A 25,154-nucleotide genomic window follows, 5' to 3' on the forward strand; every position below is an offset into this window, starting at 1 on the left:
AAAAGTCTACAAATAACAAATGCTAGAGAGGGTGTAGAAAAAAGGGAACCCTCCTGCACTGTTGGTGGGAATATAAGTTGGTGCAGCCATTATGGAAAACAGTACGGAGGTCCTCAAAAAACTAAAAATAGAAGAATCATATGATCCAGCAATCTCACTCCTGGGCATACATTTAGAGAAAACCATAACTCAAAAAGATACATGCAGAGTTCCCTTGTGGTGCAGCAGGTTAAGGATCCAGTTGTCATGGCAGTGACTTGGGTTGCTGCTATGGCACATATTCAATACCTGGCCCAGGAACTTCCATATGCTGCAGGCACAGCCCATCCCCCAAAAAAAGAGATACATGAACCCATATGTTCATAGCAGCATTATTCACAATAGCGAAGACATGGACACAATCTAAATGTCCATTGACAGATAAATGGATAAAGAAGATGTGGTACATATATATAATGGAATGCTACTCAGCCACAGAAAAGTTCAAATAATGCCAGTTGCAGCAACATAGATGTACCTAGAGATTATCATACTAAGTGAAGTAAGTCAGAGAAAGAGATACCATATGATATCACTCAGATGTGGAATCTAAAATATGAAACAAGGAGTTTCCTGGTGGTCTAGTGGTTAGGATTTGGTGCTTTTCACCTGTGGCCCAGGTTCAATCCTTGGTCTGGGAATGAGATCCCATATTAAACCACTGCACACTGCAGCCAAAAAAAACCCAAAACTGAAACCAAAAACAAATATGACACTGGAGTTCCTGCTGTGGTGCAATGGGATCATCTCTGGAGCACTAGGATACAGGTTTGAACACTGGCCAAGCACAATGGGTTAAGGATCTGGCACTGCCACAGCTGTAGCATAGGTTGAAACTTTGGCTGGGATCTGATCCCCAGCCTGGGAACTCCATATGCCTCCCGGCGGCCAAAAAAGAAAAAAAAAATACATGTGTGTGTGTGTGTGTGTGTGTGTGTGTGTGTGTGTGTGTGTATGACACAAATGAACTTATCTACGAAACAGAAATGGACTGACATAGAGAACTGACTTGTGGTTGCCAAAGGGGAGAGGGGGTTGGGGAGGGGAGGACAGACTGGGAGTTTAGGGTTAGCAGATGTAAACCATTATATATGGAATGGATAAACAACAAGGTCCTACTGTACAGCACGGGGAAATTCAATATCTTGAAATAAACCATAATAGAAAAGAACACAGAAAAGAATGTACACATATATAGCTAAATCACTTTGCTGTATAGCAGAATTTAACTTAAATCAACAATACTTCAATTTTTAAAAAGATAAACAAAATAAACCTTATGAGATGAACCAACAATTTTTTTGTCTTTTTAGGGAGGCACCCATGTCTAATGGAGATTCCCAGGCTAGGGGTCGAATCTGAGATGTAGCCACCGGCCTACGCCACAGCAACACAGGATCTAAGCTGCATCTGCGACTTACACCACAGCTCGTGGCAACGCTGTATCCTTAACCCAGTGGGCGAGGCCAGAGATCGAACCTGTGTCCTCATGGATACTAGTCAGATTCACTTCCATTGAGCCACAACAGAACTCTTCAAACAACAAATTAATAGTTATCTTTCTGTGGAAAGACTAGATGGTTTATCTACCAATCATTGATTCATTCTTTTAAACGACTTTCTGAATTTCCTCATTTTCCCATGAGCATGTATTCCATTCAGAGTAGAATCTACCACTTTAGATATTTGGACCTGAGCTCCAAAAAACTCTGAGCACAGTGATAATACTCACCAGTGCTGATACCAGCAGATGGGTCAGAAGAACTACAAGGAGGGTGTACCACTTTTTCTTCTCACAGCCATCAAAAAACACAATGCCCCAGAATATGTGCAGCAATACGATCACCAACGTCATGAAAGCTGAAAGACAGGTGGCAACCATTAGGGCCCAGGCACACAGACAAGAGACCCCAAAGCCCACTGAACACCTAGTTCTGGGACACAGGCTCTTGCGGTACACCACAGGACTGTGAGGGTTCAACCACTATCTGGCAAAAGCAGGACCCTGACACAAATTTGCTTGAATAATAACTCTGAAAGCAACATTTCTCATTTCTTTTCTTTTTTTTCTTTTCTTTATTTTATTTTATTTTTGGCTGCACACAGGGCATGAGGAGGTTCCCGGGTTAGGGATCAAACTCATGCCACAGCAGTGACAATGCCAGATCCTTAACCTGCTAGGCCACCAGGAAACTCCTGAAAGCAACATTTCTGAATGAGTAGGCCAGTTCTACAGCAGCTTTTCCTTTAGAATGTGAACCTGTGAAACAAAAAGTCAACTTGGATCTGGCATTCATGGAGTTTCTCTTAAGAATGCAATAAAACTATTGTGTTATCTAATCAGCTATTTCCAAATTAGCCTTCTGCACTAATTAAGAGAAACTTTTCTCAATTAAAAGGAATATATTTGATTAAACAAGTTACACTAAAGAGGAATTTCTTCCTGAATTTTTAATGCCAGTGAAAGAATAAAAATATTAGCAATTGTAATAATTATCTAAGAGTCTTTCTAAGCAACTGAAACAATTTGATCAGCACACACAGGTATTTCTATGGAATACATGGAATATTGTGTGTGTGTGTGTGTGTGTGTGTTCCCTGCATCCTGGATAACACTGTTTACTTAAAATGGGCAAGTTCCACATATTCTGAAAGTTTTAACATGGGGAAAAAAAAGGCATACAGATTTCCCTTTTTGGCCACACAATAAGATACCATCAACACCCACCAGTCTGGCAAAAAGTCAAGTCTGACTGTTCTCATCCACAACTGCTGTCAGGCAAACAATCTAGCATCATCTAGTAAAGTTGAAAATATGTATTCTTTATTTCACTCCAGCAATTCCACGGCTAGATCTATATAGTTCTCCCTTTTTATCCGTGGATGATTGGGTCCAGGACCCCCCACGGATACCAAAACCTGCAGCTGCTCAAGTCTGTTATATAAAACAGTGTAATATTTGCATAGAACCTGTGCACAGTAATCCTCCACTTTATACTTTAAATCATCTCTGGGTTATTTTTTTTTAAGGGCCGCACCTGAAGCATATGGAGGTTGCCAGGCTAGGGGTCTAATCAAAGCTGTAGCTGCCAGCCGCAGCCACAGCCACAGCAATGCCAGATCCTAGCCGCGTCTGTGACCTACACCACAGTTCAAGGCAATGCCGGATCCTTAACCCACTGAGCGAGGCTAGGCAGCAAACCTGAAACCTCATGGTTCCTAATCGGATTCATTTCCACTGTGCCACCACGGGAACTCGTAGATTACTTTTAATACCTAATGCAAATGCTATGAAAATAGCAATAAATATAATGTAAATTCTATATAAACAGTTGCTGGGGCCAGGCAAATACAATTTTTTTGTTTTTGTTTTTGGTCTTTTTAAAGGCCGCACCTACGGTATATGGAGATTCCCACGTTAGGGGTTGAATTGGAGCTGTGGCTGCCAGCCTACACCACAGCCACAGCAATGCAGGATTCGAGCTGCATCTGCAACCTACAATCAAGCTCATGGCAGCACTGGATCCTTAACCCACTGAGTGAGGCCAGGGATCAAGCCTGCATCCTCACGGATACTAGTCAGATTCATTTCCACTGAGCCACGACAGGAACTCTGATACAAGTTTTACTTTTGTAAAATTTCTGGTATTTTTTTTCCTGGATACTTGTGATCTGTGGTTGGTTGAACTCACAAGCAAAAAACCCACAGATATGGAGAGCTGACTGTACTCCCTGAAGCAGTTAGTTCTTGAATCAGTAGATCACTAGCACCTGAGAACTCGTTAGAAATGCAAATCCTTGGAACCTATCTCAGATCTTCTGAATCTGACACAATATACCCAGCAATCGGTGTGTAAACTGCCCTTCAAATGATTCAGATGTACGGTCAAGTTTGAGAACCTTTGCTCTAGAGACACTCTAGTATATCTGTACAGGGAGATATATATAAGAATATTTATGTCAGTTCTGTTTTAATAACAAAGAATGTCCATCCTTACCAGAATGGATAAATTACAGCGTATTCACACAATGGAATACTCTATGTTCTACAATATAAATGACCTCAAGAATATAATGTTGGGGGGGAGCATATTGTGGGGAAATACCCATTATTTCACTTACACAAAGGCAAAGGCAAACTATTAAAAGACATAATTGTTGTGGTTGGAGGAAAGTAAGTTGTTACATCTAGTGATAACATTTCAGTAAGTACTTAAAAGTAGAAGAGGGATTAAAAAAAAAAAAAACTTTGGGAGTTTCCATTGTGGCTCAGCAGTTAATGAATCCAACCAGTATCAATGAAGAGTCGGGTTCTATCCTGGGGCCTCGCTCAGTGAGTTAAGGATCCAGCGTTGCTGTGAGCTATGGTGTAGGTTGTAGACACGGCTCAGATCTGGTGTTGCTGTGGCTGTGGTGTAGGCTGGCAGCTGTAGCTCCGATTGGACCCCTAGACTGGGAACCTCCATATACTTTGGGTGAGGCCCTAAAAACATGGAAAAAAAATTTTTTAATTAAAAGTAAAAATAATTTTTAAAAAACTTTGGGGCAATGGTAAACTAAACTAAAATGATGTATTTTAATCCCATTGGTGATCCTGGAAAGGGAAGTTTCTTTTAAGATAGATGGTTATGTTAACGGTGGAGAGTTGAGACTGAAAACACCCAGGATTTCAAAAAAGACCAGGGTAGAATCTGTAATCTACACAGACACAAATGTTCACACTCTAAGGTTTTTCTAAAGCCTACATGTCAATCAAATGTCAAGAGAAAACAATGACACCATTAATGTGTCATGTGAAGTGAAAATCAGAATGCTGAGAGAGCTCTCTAAATGGAGCTGATAAGTCATTAAAGAAGTATGATTTAGGACTGTCTTAGCCCAGAAAGAATCTGACTTTGACCTGATGACATCATCCAGGACACCTGCCAGAAACTCAAGGCACCTATCAGACCCTTACCCTAAAATAACTCATGACAGTCTATCGACTTATCAGACCCCTACCCTAAAACAACTTGTGATTCCTTAAGGACAAATATTTTCTGACTTATGTCAATCACATTTCTTGCAAGGCCTTATGGCTTTTTGTCTTTATAAGCCCCTTACTCTTCCTTGGAACACTCCTTCAAGGTTACCCAAATCTGTCCCTTGACTTGCAATTCTGAAGACTTCAGACAAACTCTTTTTTTAATTTGCAGCCTCCTGCATTATTTTTCATGGCTATATTGGCCCTTTTCTCTATGCATGACCACAAATACTGAAACTAGCCAATCATCCCCTATGATCAAGTCCTAGAGTGAAAAATACTCTTATGGACTTTTAAGTTTATTCTCATCCAACACAGCATTACTCTGTGAGCTTCAGACAAGTGTTCTCAAGCCCTGAACTTTCTACCAAATTCTAGGTGGATATTGTTATTTGCAAATCTCTTTCCTGGTTTAAAAAAAAAAAAAAAAAAAAAAAAAAAAAAAAGGATGTTTGATGGATTTATCCTGTTTCCAAAGTCAAGTCCAAGCATCTCTGGTTAGCATCCAAGGCCCTCTACAACCTAGACTCAAACTACTATCCTTCACTCATCTTCAAACATATCCTATGTGGCAGAACACCAGAACTCTTATTTATACTATGCTTCTACGTTTTTACTTTTTTTCCAATGGGCACACCCATGGCATATGGACGTCCCCAAGCCAGGGATTGCTGAGCCACAGCTGCATCCTACATGAGACCCTTTAACCTACTGTGCCAGGCCAGCCAGGGATCAAACCTGTGGCTCCTCAGCAATCCGGGACCTGGTCAGATCCTTAACCTACCACACCACAGTAGGAACTCCTTTACTTTAACAGATGATCATTTTTGCCTGGATACTCTACCCCTCATCACCACCCATGCCCATTTCACCACATCCAAATCTTACTTTTATTTAACATCTAGCTCAATGCTATCTCCTTGGTGAATTCATTCTGATACTCTTTTTATTTATTTATTTAGTTTTTAATTTTTTTAATTGTTATTTCCCCAATACAATTTTTTCTACTGTACAGCATGGTGACCCAGTTACACATACTTATATACATGCTTTTTTCTCGCATTATCCTGCTCCATCATAAGTGACTAGACATAGTTCCCAGTGCTACACAGCAGGATCTCATTGCTAATCCATTCTGAAGGCAATAGTCTGCACCTATAAACCCCAAGCTTCCAGTCCATTCCACTCCCTCCTCCCCCTCCTTGGCAACCACAAGTCTGTTCTCCAAGTCCGTGAATTTCTTTTCTGTGGAAAGGTTCATTTGTGCCATATATTAGATTCCAGATATAAGTGATATCATATGGTATTTGTCTTTCTCTTTCTGACTTACTTCACTCAGGATTAGAGTCTCTAGCTCCATTACTTTTCTTTTTTAAACGCTCTGCTGCATTTACTGAGCACCTGGAGAGTCTGGCCTGAAGATGATACATTTGAGCTCAGGAGTCAAACAATCCTGAGTCGAAACCCCAGCTCTGCAGTATGGCTTTGAGCAAGCTAGTGAACCCCTCTGAGTTTGTTCCCTTTATTTCTATTTCTAAAATGTGAATGCTGCCCCAGGGTTGACACACAGGAAAGAACAGTGCTTTGCAAAACAAACCACAGCACAGACTATGTGCTATGGTCTCCAGATTCAAAGAAGAATAAGCCAGAACCTTTAATTTAGTGAGCTGTACTAACAGGTGGGTAAGTGGAGCAAAGCAGCAAGCAATTACCACATTTACCCAAGTTTTCTGGGTACTCTGTTTTAAATGCACTCTTCTTCATTCTTGTTTATTCTTTCTTCCTCTGATATTGTATTACCCTTGTATTTATTCTTCTTCCCCTTTCGTTAATCCATACAAAGATTTATTCAGTGCCCACTATGGGCCAAGAACTGGGGCTATTACTATACACAAAACAGCCTCATGGAATTTTGCCCATCTTTTTAGTTTACTGTTTTGTTTTCTTTGGTTGCACCAGCAACAGGCAAAAGTTCCTGGGCCAGGATCGAACCTGCACCTCAGCAGTGACTACACCAGGTCCTTAACCCACTGAGCCACCAGGGAACTCCTCAGTTTACTGTTATATTAACACAATATCTAAAGGAGATCCATCAAACATTTATTAAAACATGATGTATTCCTACTTGACTGCTTATTTATTCAGCTAGCACTATTTTCTGAATGGCTTCTATGGTCATAAGCCTTTACTATTACCATGTGATATTTAGATTCCTGGGATTTGTTATTTCGCTCTGCATTGGGTTACAGGTCCAGCTGAAATTGAGACCTGGATGTCTAAACTCTTCTGACATGTGCAAGTACTAGAGTGACAGACATACCATTTTGACACTCCCAGTAGATGGAATTAACTCTAACGAGAAATGAAAATTTGCTAATATCATCTTAGGGTACTATCTTTTAATTATTAAACTTTTCTCATTTCGTGTTTCTAAATGTACAAAATTCTCAAGTCCTTCAGTGACTCTAACACAAAAATTTGCTTTGTTCTAATATTCTTAGAAGTAGGAAAAAACTTCCTAAGGTAACCCTAAGAATATCAACATTTTATAATCCAGATTAATAAAAAGAGCTTCCATAATTTCTAATGCTTTGCAACAAGAGTCATAAAACTGAACAGCTCTGGAGTTCCCGTCGTGGCGCAGTGGTTAACGAATCCGACTAGGAACCATGAGGTCGCGGGTTCGATCCCTGCCCTTGCTCAGTGGGTTAACGATCCGGCGTTGCCGTGAGCTGTGGTGTAGGTTGCAGACGCGGCTCGGATCCCGCGTTGCTGTGGCTCTGGCGTAGGCCGGTGGCTGCAGCTCCCATTCGACCCCTAGCCTGGGAACCTCCATATGCCGCGGGAGCGGCCCAAGAAATAGCAAAAAAAGACAAAAAAAAAAAAAAAAGACAAAAAAAAAAACTGAACAGCTCTGATAAGTATTGTACACGTTTGTGAAATTGTAATTTCTAGTTTGACGGTGATTTCCTCTTCTAATAAGCTTTTACAAATTCTCTTGATAGAGAATGTTTCAGTCTAACCTATTTCTAAGCAAAGTGTATACTTAGGCTATACTTACTATCTGGTTCTTGAACCCTTCCTGAGCACAGCCCAAACACTCTAGGACACAGATTCATAAATATCTTTATTTCCACACTTGTCCCTCTCCCACTGATTCCTGGTATCTGTCTCTCTGTCCTTGCAAAGACTACAGCCTAATATAGCTACTGATTCTAATATAGGATCCATGGAATTTCCTCTCACGGGGCTTCTCCTGACGACTCTACAGTACCTCCAGAGAGCACCAAGGGCTGCTGCTGGGTGGTGGCACCAACAGACAGGGGACGACATCCTAAAACCCAGGCCTAGCCTCAGCTGCCCAGAGGCAGAACGTGATCACCAATGAGCCTATCGAGCTTCTGTGAAGTGAAAGACTCTCCTCCATCCCTCTTGGCTGCAGAAACTCTCCAGACCCTTGAGAGATCACCAATCACCCAGCCTGAGTAGGCATCAGGCCCTGGGGCTAAACTAGTGTTTCTGAAAATGCCTTTCCCTAAACGATTTAACTTTAAATTTTTGCTTCTGAAAAAGGTAACAGAATTCAAGGGGTTGCCTGGTAGCCTAGTGATTAAGGATTTGGCATTGCCACTGCTGTGGTACAGGTTTGATCCCTGGCCCAGGAACTTCCACATGTTGCAGACATGGCCAAAATATTAAAAAAAAACAAAACAAAAAAAAAAACTTTCAGTTAAAAAAAAAAATGTAATGGAATTCTGTGACCTAGCTTATGTAGATTTACATCTATTACCACACTCTCCCAGATTAAAATAAGACATTTTGAAAACCATCTCATACTACAAAGCCACAAGGAAGACATAGTACTGTCCCTTAATACCAATCAGATCAAAAAGAAAATGTCCTGAAAGCAAGCTGACCATAACTGGATATAACAATATGAAATATAATTTCATATTTATGAAAATACTCCTGAAGGATGCTCATGAGCCAGACTACCAAGGATAGGATGCTAATGTTTACAGCTGCCCCCCCCCCCAGATGTTGAAGAATGATGAAATTCTCATCTCAAATTAGCCCATCAGAGAGGAGAATCAGTGTTGGGAAGCCCCTTAGACGTTGTTCCATTGAGTCCCCTGTGCAATGAAAAAGCAGATTTCATAGAAGTCACTTCAAATACTTCTAATTTAGGAGCTTAGTTCATAAAAACAGCCACCAAGGGAAAATTCCTTTTAAAACTGAACCCAAATCTGGAAATCTGAACTTTTAAATCAAGTGGGGGTGATTCTGCTCCCCGAGGGCACTTGTCAATGTCTGTAGACACTTTTAGGGGTGGAGTGCTTCTGGCATCTAGTGGAGAGAAGCCAGGGATGCTGCTTAAAACTCTACAATACACAAGACAGCAACCCCCCAACAAAGAATAATCTGACTCTGGGAGTTCTCGTTGTGGTGCAGCAGAAACGAATCTGACTAGTATCCATGAGGATGTGGGCTGGATCCCTGGCCTCGCTCTGTGGGTCGGGTATCCGGTGTTGCCGGGAGCTATAGCTCAGATCCTGCGCTGCTGTGGCTGTGGCATAAGCTGGCAGCTGTAGTTTTCAATTCAAACCCTAGCCTGGGAACTTCCATATGCCACGAGTGCAGCCCCCGCAAAAAGAATAACCTGACCCCAAATGTCCATAGTAACGAGGTTGAGAAACCCTACTCGAGCTCCTGCTTGCTAAGCCTAGGAAGGCTCTTTTGAAGAAGCGCAAGTCAACTTTTCTTTTCCATGTGTGGTACACGAAAAGATATCTGAAACTTTCTATGGAGGTCAACCATTATCACAAAAATGTCACATAACAATCTACACCAAAAATCAGTGGCTGGAACTGTCACGAGGAGCACAGAGTCTAAGGCAGTGCTCACAGGAACCTGGGGTGCAGTTCCTTAATGGGGAATGCACCTCCTGGCCGAGGGCAGTGAGTGTGGGCTCTCAGGATTCTACTGCTTTGTGTTAACGCTTCATTGACTTCAAGAAATTAACTAAGATCTTTCCATGTCTGTCTCTGCCCTGGAATAGTTTCGGCACCATCAGATGTACATTTTCTATAAATGTTTGCTCCAAACCAGCTCTCAAACCATCTATTCCTGATGCCCTATATAAAGCAAAACTAAGCCCGTAAGAACTTGGATAGAGATTTAAATGGAAGCTGGGGCTAAGGTCTGCAGTTGGATTAGATGTGGGTTACGAGAAAAACAGAAGAATCAAGAATTACTCCAAGGTTCTTGGTCTGAGAAAGAGGAAGCTTTAAAGATGCTGTGCCACTGTCTTCTGTTCTCCAGAAATGCTGAGGAATTCTCAGCAGTATTTCAAATCATCGTTCCACCAAATGTAAGGAAAAAGTCCCCTGAGATGGAAAAGCAGCCTACCATGTGAAACAAAGCATTTCAATCTCAAGATTTAAATATTCAAGTAGATCTCTGCAAATCAAAATATTCCAGTAAATGTCTGCTGAAGAATTTTAGAATGAAAAAGATGATAAAATCTAATAGATATAGCCCTTAAAATAGACCTTGAGATTGATTGATCCTTTAAAAGAACCATGAAGGTTTTTAAACATTTATGTGTATGAGAAAAGTATGCTAGGTAGGAAAAGAAATCTGAAAGAGAATGGATATGTGAACATGTATACCTGAATCACTGTGTTTTACAGCAGAAATTACCACAACACTAAAGCAACTATACCTCAAGAAAACTTTAAAAAATGAAAAGAGAAAAGTATGCTTTGGGGAAATTTGGCTAAGAGGTGTTCAAGGAATAATTCTGGAAAACCTCGGAGTATACCAATGAAAAATGTTACAGTGTAACTCCCCCAGAAACTGTGCAATGCAGCAGCCCTGACGTGAACATGTGAGTGTCTTCAAAAGAGCTGTGCAGAGGTAGCAGAGTGAGCTGGTACAAGTAGTGACGGCATCCTTAGTGAGAGGTGGGCACAGAATGGGTCGGTAAAGGCCAGGACTCCAGCACCCTGCCACCCCACCCTCTACCTCCCACCCCAGCACAGCCATGGAGGTGCAGAGGATAAAGCTGAGGTTGCCTAGGAAAGCCAGGCTCAATAAAGCTGAAGATGGGATTGTTTTTTTTTTTTTTTCTTTCAAATTATAAACATTGGGAGTTCCCACTGTGGCTCAGTGGTTAACGAATCCGACTAGGAACCATGAGGTTGCAGGTTCGATCCCTGGCCTTGCTCAGTGGGTTAAGGATCTGGCGTTGCTGTGAGCTGTGGTGTAGGTCGCAGATGCAGCTCAGATCCCGCATTGCTGTGACTGTGGCGTAGGCTGGTGGCTACAGCTCCGATTGGACCCCTAGCCTGGGAACCTCCACATGCCGCGGGAGCGGCCCTAGAAATGGCAAAAAGACAAAAAAAAGAAATTATAAACATTGGATGTAGTGGGTAAACATATATTCCTATGGGACTAAATGAATGAAGAGACTATACTAAAGAAGACTCAAAACATTACTTTTTCCCAATGCAAGTCTCCTTTTTGTCTTTTTTCATGCTAAATAAAATTTAATAAGCTTGTGGTTGTATATGCTTAAATATTACCAATTCTTTTTTTTTTTTTTTTAGAGCTGCACTCATGGCATATGGAGATTCCCAGGCTAGGGGTAGAAATGGAGCTGCAGCCGCCATCCTACACCACAGCCACAGCAAGAGGAGATCTGAGCCGCGTTTGCGACCTACACCACAGCTCTCAGCAATGCCAGATCCTTAACTCACTGAGTGAGGCCAGGGATCGAACCCGAGTCCTCATGGATACTAGTTGGGCTCATTAACCGTTGAGCCACAACAGGAACTCCCAATGCAAGTCACCTTTACAGGGTAGTATCCTGCTCATCACAGCTGTAAAAAAAAAAAAAAAAATTCTCTCTGTATGATTCACTAAAGAAACCAAATACCAAAAATACCAAAACTTAAAGGTAGCAATAGATGAAGAAAAGGACCAATTCACATGTGAAGACAACATAAGGCCTGAAGAGATGCATGGGCATGAGGCTGCCTGAGCTGCAAAGGAGTGAGCAGGGGCTCTCCACCCAGCCACGGGGTAAAACAGACGTAAGTGCCTCAGCGGGAGAGCCAGAACATGTGTGGAAGAGTCACAGCCTGTGTCATTCTCTCAGCCAGACTCTGTCAAGCAAACCACTGAGCTGCCTGTTTGTAGCCTAAAGATGACTATCTTAAGGAGTACCCGTCGTGGCACAGTGGTTAGCGAATCCAACTAGGAACCATGAGGTTTCGGGTTCGATCCCTGGCCTTGCTCAGTGGGTTAAGGATCCGGGGCCGTGAGCTGTGGTGTAGGCTGGCGGCTACCGCTCCAATTAGACCCCTAGCCTGGGAATCTCCATATGCCATGGGAGCAGCCCTAGAAAAGGCAAAAAGACCACAAAAAAAAAAAAAAAAAAAAAAGACTACCTTGAAGCCTTTAATAGGCCAAGGCCTGGGGACAGGACATTGCAAAAGTATAATTTTCCATTCTCAATTATTTGAGCAGCTGAAGACTATGACACTACTGATATGAAAATATGTATTTGTGACAAAATCAGTGATATATTACAGCATATGGACTATCCTTGTGTCATAAGCCATGATAGTTGTGATAATTTATTGTAAGAAATTAAGATTCTAACAAATTCAGAAAAGGATAAGAATTGCACATGAAGCGCTACTGTCGGTCATTTTCTCTGTGGGGTTAAAAATGTTATAGTTTCTCTGCCACTTTGGAGTTGGTAGTTATTTGAGATAGCCTTGCATACAGAGTGCTTTTTCTCAAAAGTCCAAATGTTTACCAAGCTGCCACACTATAGAGATTATATTTAAAACATTGTGGGGGAAGAAAAGTGAATGAATGAAAAGAACTGGGTTACAGCAAGGATTCATTCTCAGGCTCATTGGTCTATAGGAAGACTGTGCTTTGGCTGATGAAGTGAGGCTGGGTTCAGCTGGGTCTGGCTTCTCATTGAAGGTTGAGCCCCGGTCTGCCCTATATTCATTCATTCTGTGGTCCAGTAAGTGGGCACTAACCATGTGGGGCCTGTTCTCTGGCACATGCCCAGAGCCCAAGAGGGCAGGCCCAACCATGCACATGGATTTTTAAGCTTCTGACTTACATCCACTTATATCTAACTAGTGTCTTACAGTCACTATTTGGCCAATTAATGTCATAGGACTGAGCTCAACGTCAGAGGTAGGCTGTTACAGTCACCCTAAGACCATGCAAGAGTCTGGATGTATAATTCTATCACAGTGGAATGACAAATATGGACAAAAATGGAATCTCCCATATTCCCCTTTTAATTTCCTTCAAGCTCAATATCACTCTTTCCTTCAAGCACAGCTTCTAGAATTCTCACCACACTGACAATGTTCTTCTACATCAGCTTCAGTTTTTCAATTTTCCTATTAAATCAAAGGCTCAGCACTGAGCACAGTACTCCATGTGTGGTCTGACTCACAATGATTTCTCCTAGTATAAGGTTTAGCAGCTCGAAAGTTTAAAACCTTACCTAGATAAGAGCACTGCCAAGAAAATATACTCTAAATGAAATGGTTTGCGGAAGTTTTGAAATAAAATATCAGCTATCCTTATTGAGTACTAAAGACATTTTTCTACTGAAACATAAAGGAGGCAATTCAGAGGGATAAACTTCGATAACACATAAATTAGAGAAATTAGCCTCTCTCTGAACTCTAGTCTACGCGAATCAAATTCTCTACCTTTAGGCCATTTTATAATTTATACAGCCCTTAAATATATACTCTCTAATTTCATTTATTTCTTTACAACCCTGAGCTAGGTATTATTTTTGCCACTGCTGAAAGATGAGGAAATTGAGAGTTAGATGGAAGTCCAGTTCTTCCTCTGCCCAGCGAACAACCATCTTTCTTACCTCCAGGACTACAAGGAGGACCTCTTCCTTCCACCTGGAACTCTCGTCCCTGGCGATCCCCTTGCTTTGCCTGTCTACCCCCACTCATCCTTTAAGTCTCCACACATTCTCCATAAGCATTGCCTACTTCCAATTTTTTTTTTCATTTTTATTAGGGCCACACATGCAGCACATGGAAGTTCCCAGGCTAGGGGTTGAAAAGGAGCTGCAGCTTTCAGCCTATGCTGCAACCACGGCAACACAGGATCTGAGCCGCATCTACATCAGATCCTTCTATAAACTCACCTGAATTTATAGAAGTCATGTATACAATCCCCACACTGCTAGCACATTTTTGACTGTCTTCTAAAGAATCATTTTAAGCCAATGTTAGGAAAACAGCCTTGCTCACTAAAGGGAATTAGCACCATCTAGTGAAAGAAGCTGGTAGAAAAGTAAGTTCCATTAGGAGACTGCTATATGAGAACCAAAAGAAAAGTGCTTATGCAACAGGGGACAGATTTAAGAAAATATAGAAAACTGTAGTAGTAACGCCCCCTCCTGGTTATGTTTCATTAATTTATATTGGACGCTGACAGATTTTAGCTATTAGTATCACAGTCGTTCTAAAAACCTAATACTCAAGTTCCCTGTGGCACAGTGGACTAACGATCTGGCGTTGCCACTGCAGTGTCTTGGATTCCTGCTGTGGAGCAGATTCAGTCCCCGGCCCAGGAACGTCCACGTGCCATGGGCAAGGCCAAAAATAAATAAATAAATATATTTTTTTATCTTAAAATAAAAACCTAATACTCATAATTAGGTAATATTAATTGTAATATTCTAATTATGGAATGTTTAAAAGGAAGATAATTTGCTATGTCAGAGGCACCACAAAATAAGTATGACCCATTAACATACTTCCCCATCCTCTAACTTGTAGCCAGATGTGAAGGTCCTTGACTTTATCATACTGCTGGCCTTGCAAAGCCATTATACATTCTTGTACAGGGAAGATTTGTTTGAGGGCTGTATGCATGATAGAGTCCCATGGAAAGTGTGTTGAGGAAAGACTAATCAGTTGGGGTGTTAGTGGTAGTCATCTAGACAGGGGATAGATACCAAGGCCTGAAATGAAATGATGAACAAGTGTCCACTGGGTTTGGGGATCACTACAACATGCAGGATGTCTCAACAACCGCAGCAACTGTTTATTTTACCTTAGTCACACCTCCTTATATCTTTTCTATTATCATCTTAAACAGCATTAAAATGCTTAAGCAATGTTTTGGTCTTATTCTCTCTAAAGATAAGCTCCTTGGAGAGGGAAATCACTTTAGTAAAGACGTTAATGGTGATTTATTTATTTAATTTTTTTTATTACTCAATGAATTTGTTACATTTATAGCTGTACAATGATCATCACAATCCAATTTTATAGGATTTAATGAAAAGAATATATGCATTGGGTCACTTATTTCAACAATATAACTTGTGAAGACAAAAAATTAAGTGGGACTTCCAAAAACTATGTTTTTATTTTCGCTTTTTTTTTTTTTTTTTTTTTTTAGGACTGCATCCATGGCATATGGAGGTTCCCAGGCTAGGGGCTGAAATGGAACTACAGCTGTCAGCCTACACCACAGCCACAGCAACAAAGGATCCAAGCTGAGTCTGCCACCTACACCATAGTTCATGGCAACACTGGATCCTTAACCCATTGAGCAAGGCTGGGGATCGAACCCGAGTCCTCATGGATCCTAGTTGGGTTCATTACCACTGAGCCACGACAGGAACTCCCAAAAACTATGTTTTCACAAGATTCTTCTTGTGGAATTTAGGGGAGCTCTTGTGTTAATTATGCACATTGTCAACTCTCAAATGTGTGACCACTGCATCATGAGGACAGTGTATCTGGTGGACAAAAAAGCAGTTTGAAATGGGTTGGTCCCTTTACCTCTATTTTTGGATAAAGGTCAATTCACCTATTAATTTTTTCCTATTTCTTTTTTTTAGAATATAGAATTTATTTTTAAATGTCCAAAAACAGGAAAACTAAATATTAACTGTTTTCAGATACATATATGAAAGTAAAATATCCATATGTGTTAAAAACCTAACGTTCAGGGAATTCCCTGGTGGCCTAGCGGTTATGACTTGGCACTGTAGCCTGAGTTCGATCCAAGGTCTGGGGATCCCATATCAAGCTGCTGCACAGCATGGCTCTACACATACACACACACACACACCAATAAAACAAACAAACAAAACACCTAAATTTCAGACCTGGCTAACCCAAGGACTTAACACAAAATCAGAGCAATGGTTACCTGTGGGGGAGGAGTGAGGAGGAGAAAGTGACTCTAAGTTCCTGCTACTGTTCCAGTTCTTAAGGAACAGGGAAGATGGGTTGTTATAGTTTGATATTTATGTTTAAATATACAACTCTTTTTTGGCCAACCCCATGGCATGTGTAAATTGCTGGGCCAGGGATTGAACTTGCGCCACAGCTGTGGCAACACTGGATCCTTAACCCACTGCACTACAAGGGAACTCCCTAAATATACACTTTTAGAGATACAACTTTACCTCACATTAAATAAGAACTATTTTTCCCCTCCCAATTTCAAGATTAAATTATACTTCCTATCCCCCAAAACAGCCAGGATGACAAATGAACTCAAGATTAGGGCTTATACTAAAGATAAACTACTAATTAAAAAAAAAAACAAATAGTCTGCAAAAATTCACTTATATGAACTATACAGCAACATTATTGTAACAGAAAAAATAAATTTTATGCAAGGTAAATTCCACTCTAAAATTCTAAAATGGAGTTCTCTCGTGGCGGATCAGGTTAAGGATTAGCACTGTCAATGCTGTAGCTCAGGTGACTGCTGTAGTGTGCGTTCGATCCCTGGTCTGGGAACTTCCACATGCTGTAGGCGTAGCCAAAATAAAAAAGTAATATAAAATTCTAAAATACTCTAATTTTCCTAGGTCCTTTCTTACACAGTGTCTAACAGTATCTTGTCTTTGGAAAGTATAAAATAAATTTTTATTCACTGGAATTACTAAGCCAGGGAACTCCATTAAGGATGATCACTTAGACGAGAAGCCTGAATATTCACAACTACGAGACACATACCTGAATTTAGGAAGAACTGGGGAGGGTCTCCATGAATGCCCACCGTGCCCGGCCCCAAGGAGTCAGACAGGGTATTCACAAAGGAAAATACTCCACTCATGATTCCAAAGCCCAGGCCAGAAACTAAAGAGGAAGGAAAACACTGTTAAACCTGATGCATGCTATGATATTCTCCAAATCAAATGTCCAAGGACTAGGGAACACTATTTTGTTGCAGGAAAAAGGGGTGCACAGGAGGTAGGAGAAGCAGTGGAGAAAGCTGGCTCAGAAAAGGCTAGTGCTTGACTCAATGATGAACCCAGAGAAGACGGGGGAAAAAGAGGACAGGAAATGGATAGTGAACTGTAGCAGAGAAATGAAGAGGAAGAGCAAGAGATTCAGAAAGGCTCAGAAGCCATAGGGAAGGCAGAAGGATGAGAACAGAATTTGGAGAATTAAGCTGGATGCAACTGAGCTCAAGGGGTGACCATATTGCAAGGAGGGATCCTGGGTCAAGCTGGGTGACCCAACATAGGGCCCTGGGTCCAATCTTTAAAGCCAATTCTAAAAGAAAAATACACTCTGGGAAGAGTTTGCCCAGCAAGGCCAAAGTCATGGTAACCACCCAGAGAAGATAACAGTAACACTATTTAGAAATTTTTAACTGGAGTATATACATGTTCAAAAACCTAATTGTCTATTTAATGGACACACAGATAAAGGTCACCTGCAATAACTTTCCTTTACATAAGGGCCCTGGAAAGCTAGAAAAATAGACAATGTACACCAATAGGCCAAGGCAGTAGTAAAATACTACCTGAAATCTCTAAAGATGTAAGAGATAAAAACGGCTTTTATGCCAAGCCTGATTTTTTTTCCCTCAATGACACTATGCACTTCTAACTTACCATAAGCCAGCAATCGCATAGAGGGTGCTGTCTCATCTGGGTTTAAACTCTTCAAACCTTCACTGGCCTTTCTAAAATAAAACCACACAGATAATTTTTTTAAAGTAGAATAACAGAAAAATACATAAGATTTTAAAATCCACATACATAGGCTTTTAAGGAGGTAATACTCTAAATCTAAAATCCACTTAAGGCGCTCCTGCTGTGGTGCAATGGGATCAGCAGCATCTTGGGAGCACTGGGAAGTGGGTTAGATCCCTGGCCCGGCACAGCTGGTTAAGGATCCAGCATTATCACAGCTGTGGCTTATTTAGTTCAAGGCTGTGTCTCTGATCTGATCAGAGCCTAAAACCAAACCAAACTAAAATCGAATAGAATAAAATAAAATAAAATCTGGAGTTCCTGTCGTGGCTCAGTGGAAATGAATCTGCCTACCATCCATGAGGATGCAGGTCTGATCCCCTGGCCTTGCTCAGTGGGTTAAGGATCTGGCATTACTATGGCTGTGGTGCAGGCCAGCGGCTACAGCTCTGATTTGACCGCTAGCCCGGGAACCTCCATATGCCACAGGTGCGGCTCTCAAAAGGCAATAAAACAAAATAGAAAAAAAATATAATCCACTTAAACAAATCCAGCAACTTTTCAATTAACTAAAATCAACCAAAATTTCCAACCAACTTTTACCTTTTATCTGACATTCATGAAGAAGAGAAAAAATAATAGAAGAAAACAAGCCATCAGGGATTGAGTTTAATATGAAAAAGAAAGCAATACTTATGACTGAGTTTAGTATTAATTCAATATTCTAAGGCATCTACCACTCTGAATTTTTCCTCTTCCCAAAGTACTGTACCTTCAGCTCCACATCTTTTGTACTTTGCTGCACCTCCACCTGCATTACACTTACTCTGCCACCCTCCCTTCTACCTTCTGCGCCACGGAACCTAAATGGTACTCATTCTTCAACATCGTGTTCAAGCAACAATTTCTCAAAGAAAAGCCATCTTTATCAATGATTGATAATCACTCGCATCATCTCTCCTTCCTCTTAAATCCTACACTACTGATGGTCTGAACTCTCACATGGATATTTAATCATATTGTCTTCTGATTCTAAACATGATTTGTTTCATATCCCCAATCAGACTTCATGGAAGAGGTAACCAGGGAAGAATAAAATGCTATCCTCAGAAAGGGAGAAAAATGAATACTCGAATGAAACATTAGACTACTGCTCAGTAAGAAATGATCTTTTCAGGAGTTTTCCTGAGGCACAGTGGATTAAGGATCTGGTGTTGTCACTGCTGTGGTTCTGGTTACAGCAGAGGTACAGGTTCGATCCCTGGCCCAAGGACTTCCAACCATGCCAAAAATAAAATGCACCATTTTAGAAACTGTAAAAAATAGACCTATGCCTTTTAAGAAATTATAACAATGGTTATCTTAATATTTTTTCTATAAATGATTTTTATATGTATGGAATCAGCATTATAACGCAATTGTATTATATTACAAAAGCTTCAATCCAAGCCAAAAAATTCTATGTTTTAGGCAACAGGTGGGACTATAACTTGTAAATTTTTTTTAAATTAACATAGAAAGAGCTATCACTTGTGGTCACACATCAACTTCTCACGGTGCAACTCTTTGCCAGGCTGCAAGTTAAAATTCATTCATTCGAGAGGAAATACTGTTACTATGGCCTAAGCCATGAAATAAATTTACACTGGACTGCAATGATAAATCCTGATTCAATTCCATGTGTTGATTCTATTCCACATACGTAAAACAACTGGTGCAAGCTCTTCACCTTTTAATCTTGGCACCAAATTCAGATAGCAAAGTCTGATAGAGGTAGAACCTTAAAGCTCAAAACCTACTTTGGCAGTGGAGATAGTTAAAATATTGATAAAACCTAAATTTCTATATTTGAATGTAATGAAGCCCAAGGGAGCAACTTAAATGTATCTAATTAATGTCATTCATAAATAAAGTATCATAGTAATTCTCAAACTTGTTTTAACATAGGACTACATAACATCCAGTATTTCTAAAATGTGCTAGGAAAACATTGTACCATATTCCAAAGGCTTGTTGCAGATGCATTTTGTAAAGGCAAACAAAGGCACCTGTTAATACAGATTTGCCCTATTTGTTTGCAAATCTCCAAAGGTCCTTTCAGAAGAGCAAACGTGGTTTCCTCAGAAGTCAAAGTGGCTTCTCTGAATTTGCTGGCGTGAGATTCTGCAGACTGAATGCTGTTAATTCCTTCTGCAGGTGCCCTACGCCCTTACTGCCCTCATTAAAAATGGAAACCCAGGTTCAGCTTGGAGCCCTTCGGAACTTTAGGTTAGGGCCAATAAGGAGTTGCTTTGCAGGTGGAAACCTAGAAGAAACAATAGTGATAAACATCAGGCACCCACTTAGTCGCTCCAGGTAAGTGAGGTTTAGGAACCTCAAGTCCCAAAGGGTAACTAAAGACAAATCCTGAAGTGTGAAAATTCACTGAAATTAACTTTGTTTCAAATTAGAACCACCATATGTGAAAAGGCAAAACCAAGAGGAGCCAGTGGTGTTGGTGTGGTGATGGGAAAATCCAGCATGCCCCAAGGCTGTGCTGCTAAGAGATTGGTGCCCAGTCAGGGGTGGGAAGGGCCCTGCTCTCTGCACTACTTTGACCACAGCAGGGTACCGTGCTGTGTCCCCAGCTCAGAGAAACGCCAGGCCTACAAAAAGGGGTGTGTCCACTGACATAAAAGAACAGGGCCAGAATAGGTTTGGAAGCCACGTCCATGACTTCTGAGGGCCAGGTGAAGACACGAGGAATGTTCAGCCTTCAAAGAGACAAGATGACAGCCGTGTGACAGAGACTGCATTTGCCTGTATAAGGCAGAGGTCACAAAGAGGGAGTGTCTCATTACTTTAACATGGTCTAGTTAAATTTTGGAATGGTAGTAACTGCTCGTACCAGAAACATTCAACCACAGCTGAATGTCCATCTGTTAAGGATACTGTATTCCCATAGAAACTGAAATGTTGTCTTTGATTTTTGTTGCCCTTTAATATTTCCATGAACTAATGGAAATTTTATTTTTAAAACTTTTCTAAGATACAACTTTTCCTTCTAAGCAATGGGTTCCTGGTTTTCATTTTTATTTATTTTTGTCTTTTTAGGGCTGCACCTGCAGCACATGGAGGTTCCCAGGCCAGGGGTTGAATCGAAGCTGTAGCTGCTGGCCTACACCACAGCCACAGGAACGCCAGATCCAAGCTGTGTCTGCAACCTACATCACAGCTCACAGCAACACCGGATCCTTAACCCATTGATGGAGGACAGGGATCGAACCCTCATCCTCAAGATGGCTAGTCATGTTCATTAACCACTGAGCCACAAGCCATGATGGGAACGCCACTTCCTGGTTTTCTACTTGTGATTTTAACTGCTTCATTATTAAATTTCAGTATCTGTTATAAAAGCAACAAGAAAAAATACAGAAGGCTGGCATACTGGCAAGAACAAATTATCAGAAGCCTACTATACAGATGCTATGAGGTTCTGTCTTGTTTGGATCCATGAAATTCATAAAGTGTTTTAATTATCTCATTTGCAGAAATGAAAAGACACAGCATGTTTATCACTCTACAAACTAAGACTCACTACATAATCAGAGCCAACCTTATGACTGCCTGAAAGAAGATATGGTTCCAAGTTCAAGCCCGGTGTTTCAAAGTGGTTTCATGTGAGGTCCTCGTGGATCCTACAGATAACCTACTTTCTAGTCTAAAAAGGGAACTCATGCCCATAGGTTTTCTTAAATGTATTTCCTATTACGGACATGAAATCATGTGACATACACAAAACAAACCCGTTTCCCCCTAGCACCATAACAATGGAAGGCATAATGGCCCTAATTATCTATTTTAGTGTCAAAGAGAAGCACTTACAGTTTTATTTTATTTATTAGTCTTTTTAGGGCACACACCCACAGCATATGGAAGCTCCCAGCCCATGGGTTGAATTGGAGCTGTAGCCGCTGGCCTACACCACAGCTACGGCAGCACAGGTTCTGAGCCACGTCTGTGACCTACACCACAGCTCATGGCAACACCAGATCTTAACCCACTGAGCGAGGCCAGGGATCAAACCTGCATCCTCATGGGTACTAGTCGGTTTGGTTACAGCTAAGCTATGATGGGAACTTTGAGAAGCACTTATAAATTCTAGGCTGAATCAGTTTTGTTGTTTCAATGACTATTTCTCTAGCTTCTTTTTCTCCATGGCACTTAGTATCTTTTAATATACAATGTATTTTCTTGCTCATTCAGTTGTTGTCCTTCCCACTGTAATATTACCTCCATGAGACTGTCTTTCATCATGATGTATCCCTAGTACCTAGGGTAGTGCATGACATTGAGCAAGTTCACAAGAAATAATTTTTTGAGTGAAGGAAGGAGGGAATGTCCACATTTTAAAATGCTCAATATTTTGGAGTTCCTGTCATGGTGCAGTAGCAACGACTCCTACTAGGAACCATGAGGTTGTGGGTTCAATCCCTGGCCTCGCTCAGTGGGTTAAGGATCCAGCGTTGCTGCGAGCTATGGTGTAGGTCACAGATGCTGCTTGGATCTGTCGTTGCTGAGGCTGTGGTGTAGGCCGGTGGTTACAGCTCCAATTCGACCTCCATCCTGGGAACCTCCATAAGCCGAGAGTATGACCCTAAAAAGCAAAAAAAAAATAAATAAATAAAATAAAATACTCAATATTTTCAGCCTGGAAATTTATAATCCCTTGGCTTCAAACTATGTTGGAAGACATGGACCCTCAAATACAACAGTATATTAATGTTTCAAATTACCAAATCATAATGCAAATAAAACTGTGGAGGGGGGTAAAGCAGACATTTAACTTACTTTAAAAGTTTATAATATGCAAACCGGAATGTTTCTTGGATAAGGACTGAGACCAACACTCCAAAGATCAGCAGATATTTCTGGACTCGTTCATCTTTGTTATCAGTAATGGTTGTTGCCATGAACCAAACTAGGGAGGAAAGCAGCAGAGACACCAACCAGAAGAAGGCTCTGAAAATTGGGGGGAAAAAATTACAAGTGAACAGGATTAATAATGATTTAAATGCAGAAAAAATCTTGCTTGAAAAGGAATGGATTTCCTGACCAAGAAAATGTTCATGAAGTGATGTTCTGAATCAACTGTTCTTAATCAATGGTGCAGTTTCCCTGGTGAAATCAACATGAAGTCCAAGAGGAATTTGAGATTTTTTTTTCCCTAAAAATCACTTTTTCAGTGACTCTGTTATTTCTAAGTACTGCTGCAGACTATCTGCCAAGTGCTGTCTGGCTGGAAACTTGGTTATTTGCTCCACTTCCTTATTAAAGCTTTGCCCACTGATGTGCAAACAAATGTCTGCATCTCTATTAACAGAGTGACTGGCTGGCTTTAAAATCGAGGTTGAAAACCTATGCTCTGATCTAGATCAGTTTTCCAGGCCTGGTTTCTACAACATTCCTGTGGATTTTAATGATTATAACAAGGGTTACAGAACTTTTACCCAAATCACTATTGTTTTTTAAATGACACTTGTGATGAGGCACTTTCAAGAAGGTCAGAAAAGGTGGCAATCACTGGTATCGCCTGGCCAAGCGACACTCTGGGGAGCCCAAGAGCTGCCAGACAGGTGAAAACGGAGATTATGACCACAATCGCTACGAGAGTTCGGTGTTGACCAAGCTCCTGCAGGGAGATGTACTACAGGTGCGGTGTTGTTTCCCCACGTTTCTACCCTTTGGCTGAACCGGGGAATCACCTGGGACGCTTTAAAAAATTCCGTAGTCCGAATCCCAGGCCCCTGACCTTCCGATTCAGTTAATAGAGGTAGGAGCTGAGCATCGCGGATATCTTAAAACACCTGACGCCCAGGTGCTTAAGGGTTCTTGCTTGGGATTACAAATGCCTGTTAGAATCTGAGGGAAACTAGGGACCTCCCCTCTCCAAATGAATAAAAGATGAATATTTGAACTTATCCACAATTTTTAATACAGTTTTAATGTATGACTTATTAAAGCACACCCGGGAGACAAGCGTAGGGGTTTTTCTGAGACCTACGGTGTGATGTGCTCTCCCTCTGAGCTCGCCCTCTGGGGTCGCAGGCGAAGAGTCCCAGGGGAGATGGGTCTCCGCTCTCCCCCTCCCAATCCTTCTCCCCTCCAAAGCCTATCGAGGTCAAGTCGTTTGGAGGGAACGCCAAGTACTGCCGGTACCCCAGCGGGGGAGGGGAACCCCGGGTCTGGGTTTCCTGGCGCAACCACCTTACCCAATGATGAGGAGGATGATGCGCAACGGCTCGGTGGCGATGGTGAAGACGTAGAGGGCGAGAGCAGGCCCGAAGGCAATGAAAGCGCAGCCGAAGAACACGGCCGCCGTCATGGCGACAGCAAAAGCCGACCCGGGGGCCGGGCGGGGACTTGGGGGCGCTGAGCGCTGATAGAGCTGAGCGCGGGGTGAGGGCGGGGCAGGAGAGCGGCTGCAAGCAGGGCGCGGCGGAGGGACGGGAGGCGGGGCGTGGCCGTGAGCGGCGTTGGGGCGTGGCGCGTCGGAGGAACAGAAGGCGGGGCGAGGGCCCGGAGGCGGGGCGAAGCCGTGAGCGCCAGAGGGACCCCGGCGCCCGGGCTCGAGGCGCGCTTCACCTCCGGGCTGGCAGACCTGGAGGCAAAGCAGTTCCTGCTGTCTGCGCGGCTTTGTAGGACGAACTGTAGCGTCCCGACCCCCGCCCCGGCCACAAGTACACCATCCATCAGGCCCAGGATATTGGCCGCGAGATGGCTGAAAGAAGGGGGGGGTCTCCAAACTGCTTTGGTGCCAGGATAGGGGGAAATTCCAGATCAACTAAAGAAAAACTTCGCACAGCAGGTAGATAGGATCCCATTTCTAAACAGAGGAGTCTTTTTTAAAGCACATTTTGCCATCTGTAATGTTGGGGGAACTTCGTGCAACTGTGTACAAAACCCAAGCTTGGGATAGCGGTGACCCAGGCGCTAACCCTCAGGGTAAGAGCTTGTTTTGTTGAGCTGGTTTTATTTGTTCCTCGCTCCTGCCGTGTCTTAAAGGTGTTTTTTAAGGCATTCTCTGAT

The 25,154-nt window shown here is 41.8% G+C and overlaps 1 protein-coding gene across 7 annotated transcripts in view; it reads right to left on the minus strand.

Moving 5' to 3' along the window:
* APH1B (aph-1 homolog B, gamma-secretase subunit) overlaps positions 1–24,604 on the minus strand; it is a 213,983-nt gene extending 189,379 nt beyond the window's left edge. Inside the window, exons 1-5 of one of the 7 annotated variants that reach the window (XM_021094208.1) lie at positions 24,338–24,594; positions 22,917–23,087; positions 18,006–18,076; positions 17,119–17,241; positions 1,772–1,899 (exon numbers count right to left, since the gene is read on the minus strand). In XM_021094208.1, coding sequence (XP_020949867.1) covers positions 1,772–1,899; positions 17,119–17,241; positions 18,006–18,076; positions 22,917–23,087; positions 24,338–24,450 — 606 coding nt within the window. In that variant the 5' untranslated portion in view covers positions 24,451–24,594. Of the gene's footprint in view, positions 1–1,771; positions 1,900–17,118; positions 17,242–18,005; positions 18,077–22,916; positions 23,088–24,337 lie in introns of all 7 variants that reach the window. The other 6 variants (XM_021094198.1, XM_021094173.1, XM_021094188.1 and 3 more) reach the window with 6 other exon arrangements.

This window comes from Sus scrofa, chromosome 1 (genome assembly GCF_000003025.6).
Source record: "Sus scrofa isolate TJ Tabasco breed Duroc chromosome 1, Sscrofa11.1, whole genome shotgun sequence".
In the NCBI taxonomy this organism is placed as follows: domain Eukaryota; kingdom Metazoa; phylum Chordata; class Mammalia; order Artiodactyla; family Suidae; genus Sus; species Sus scrofa.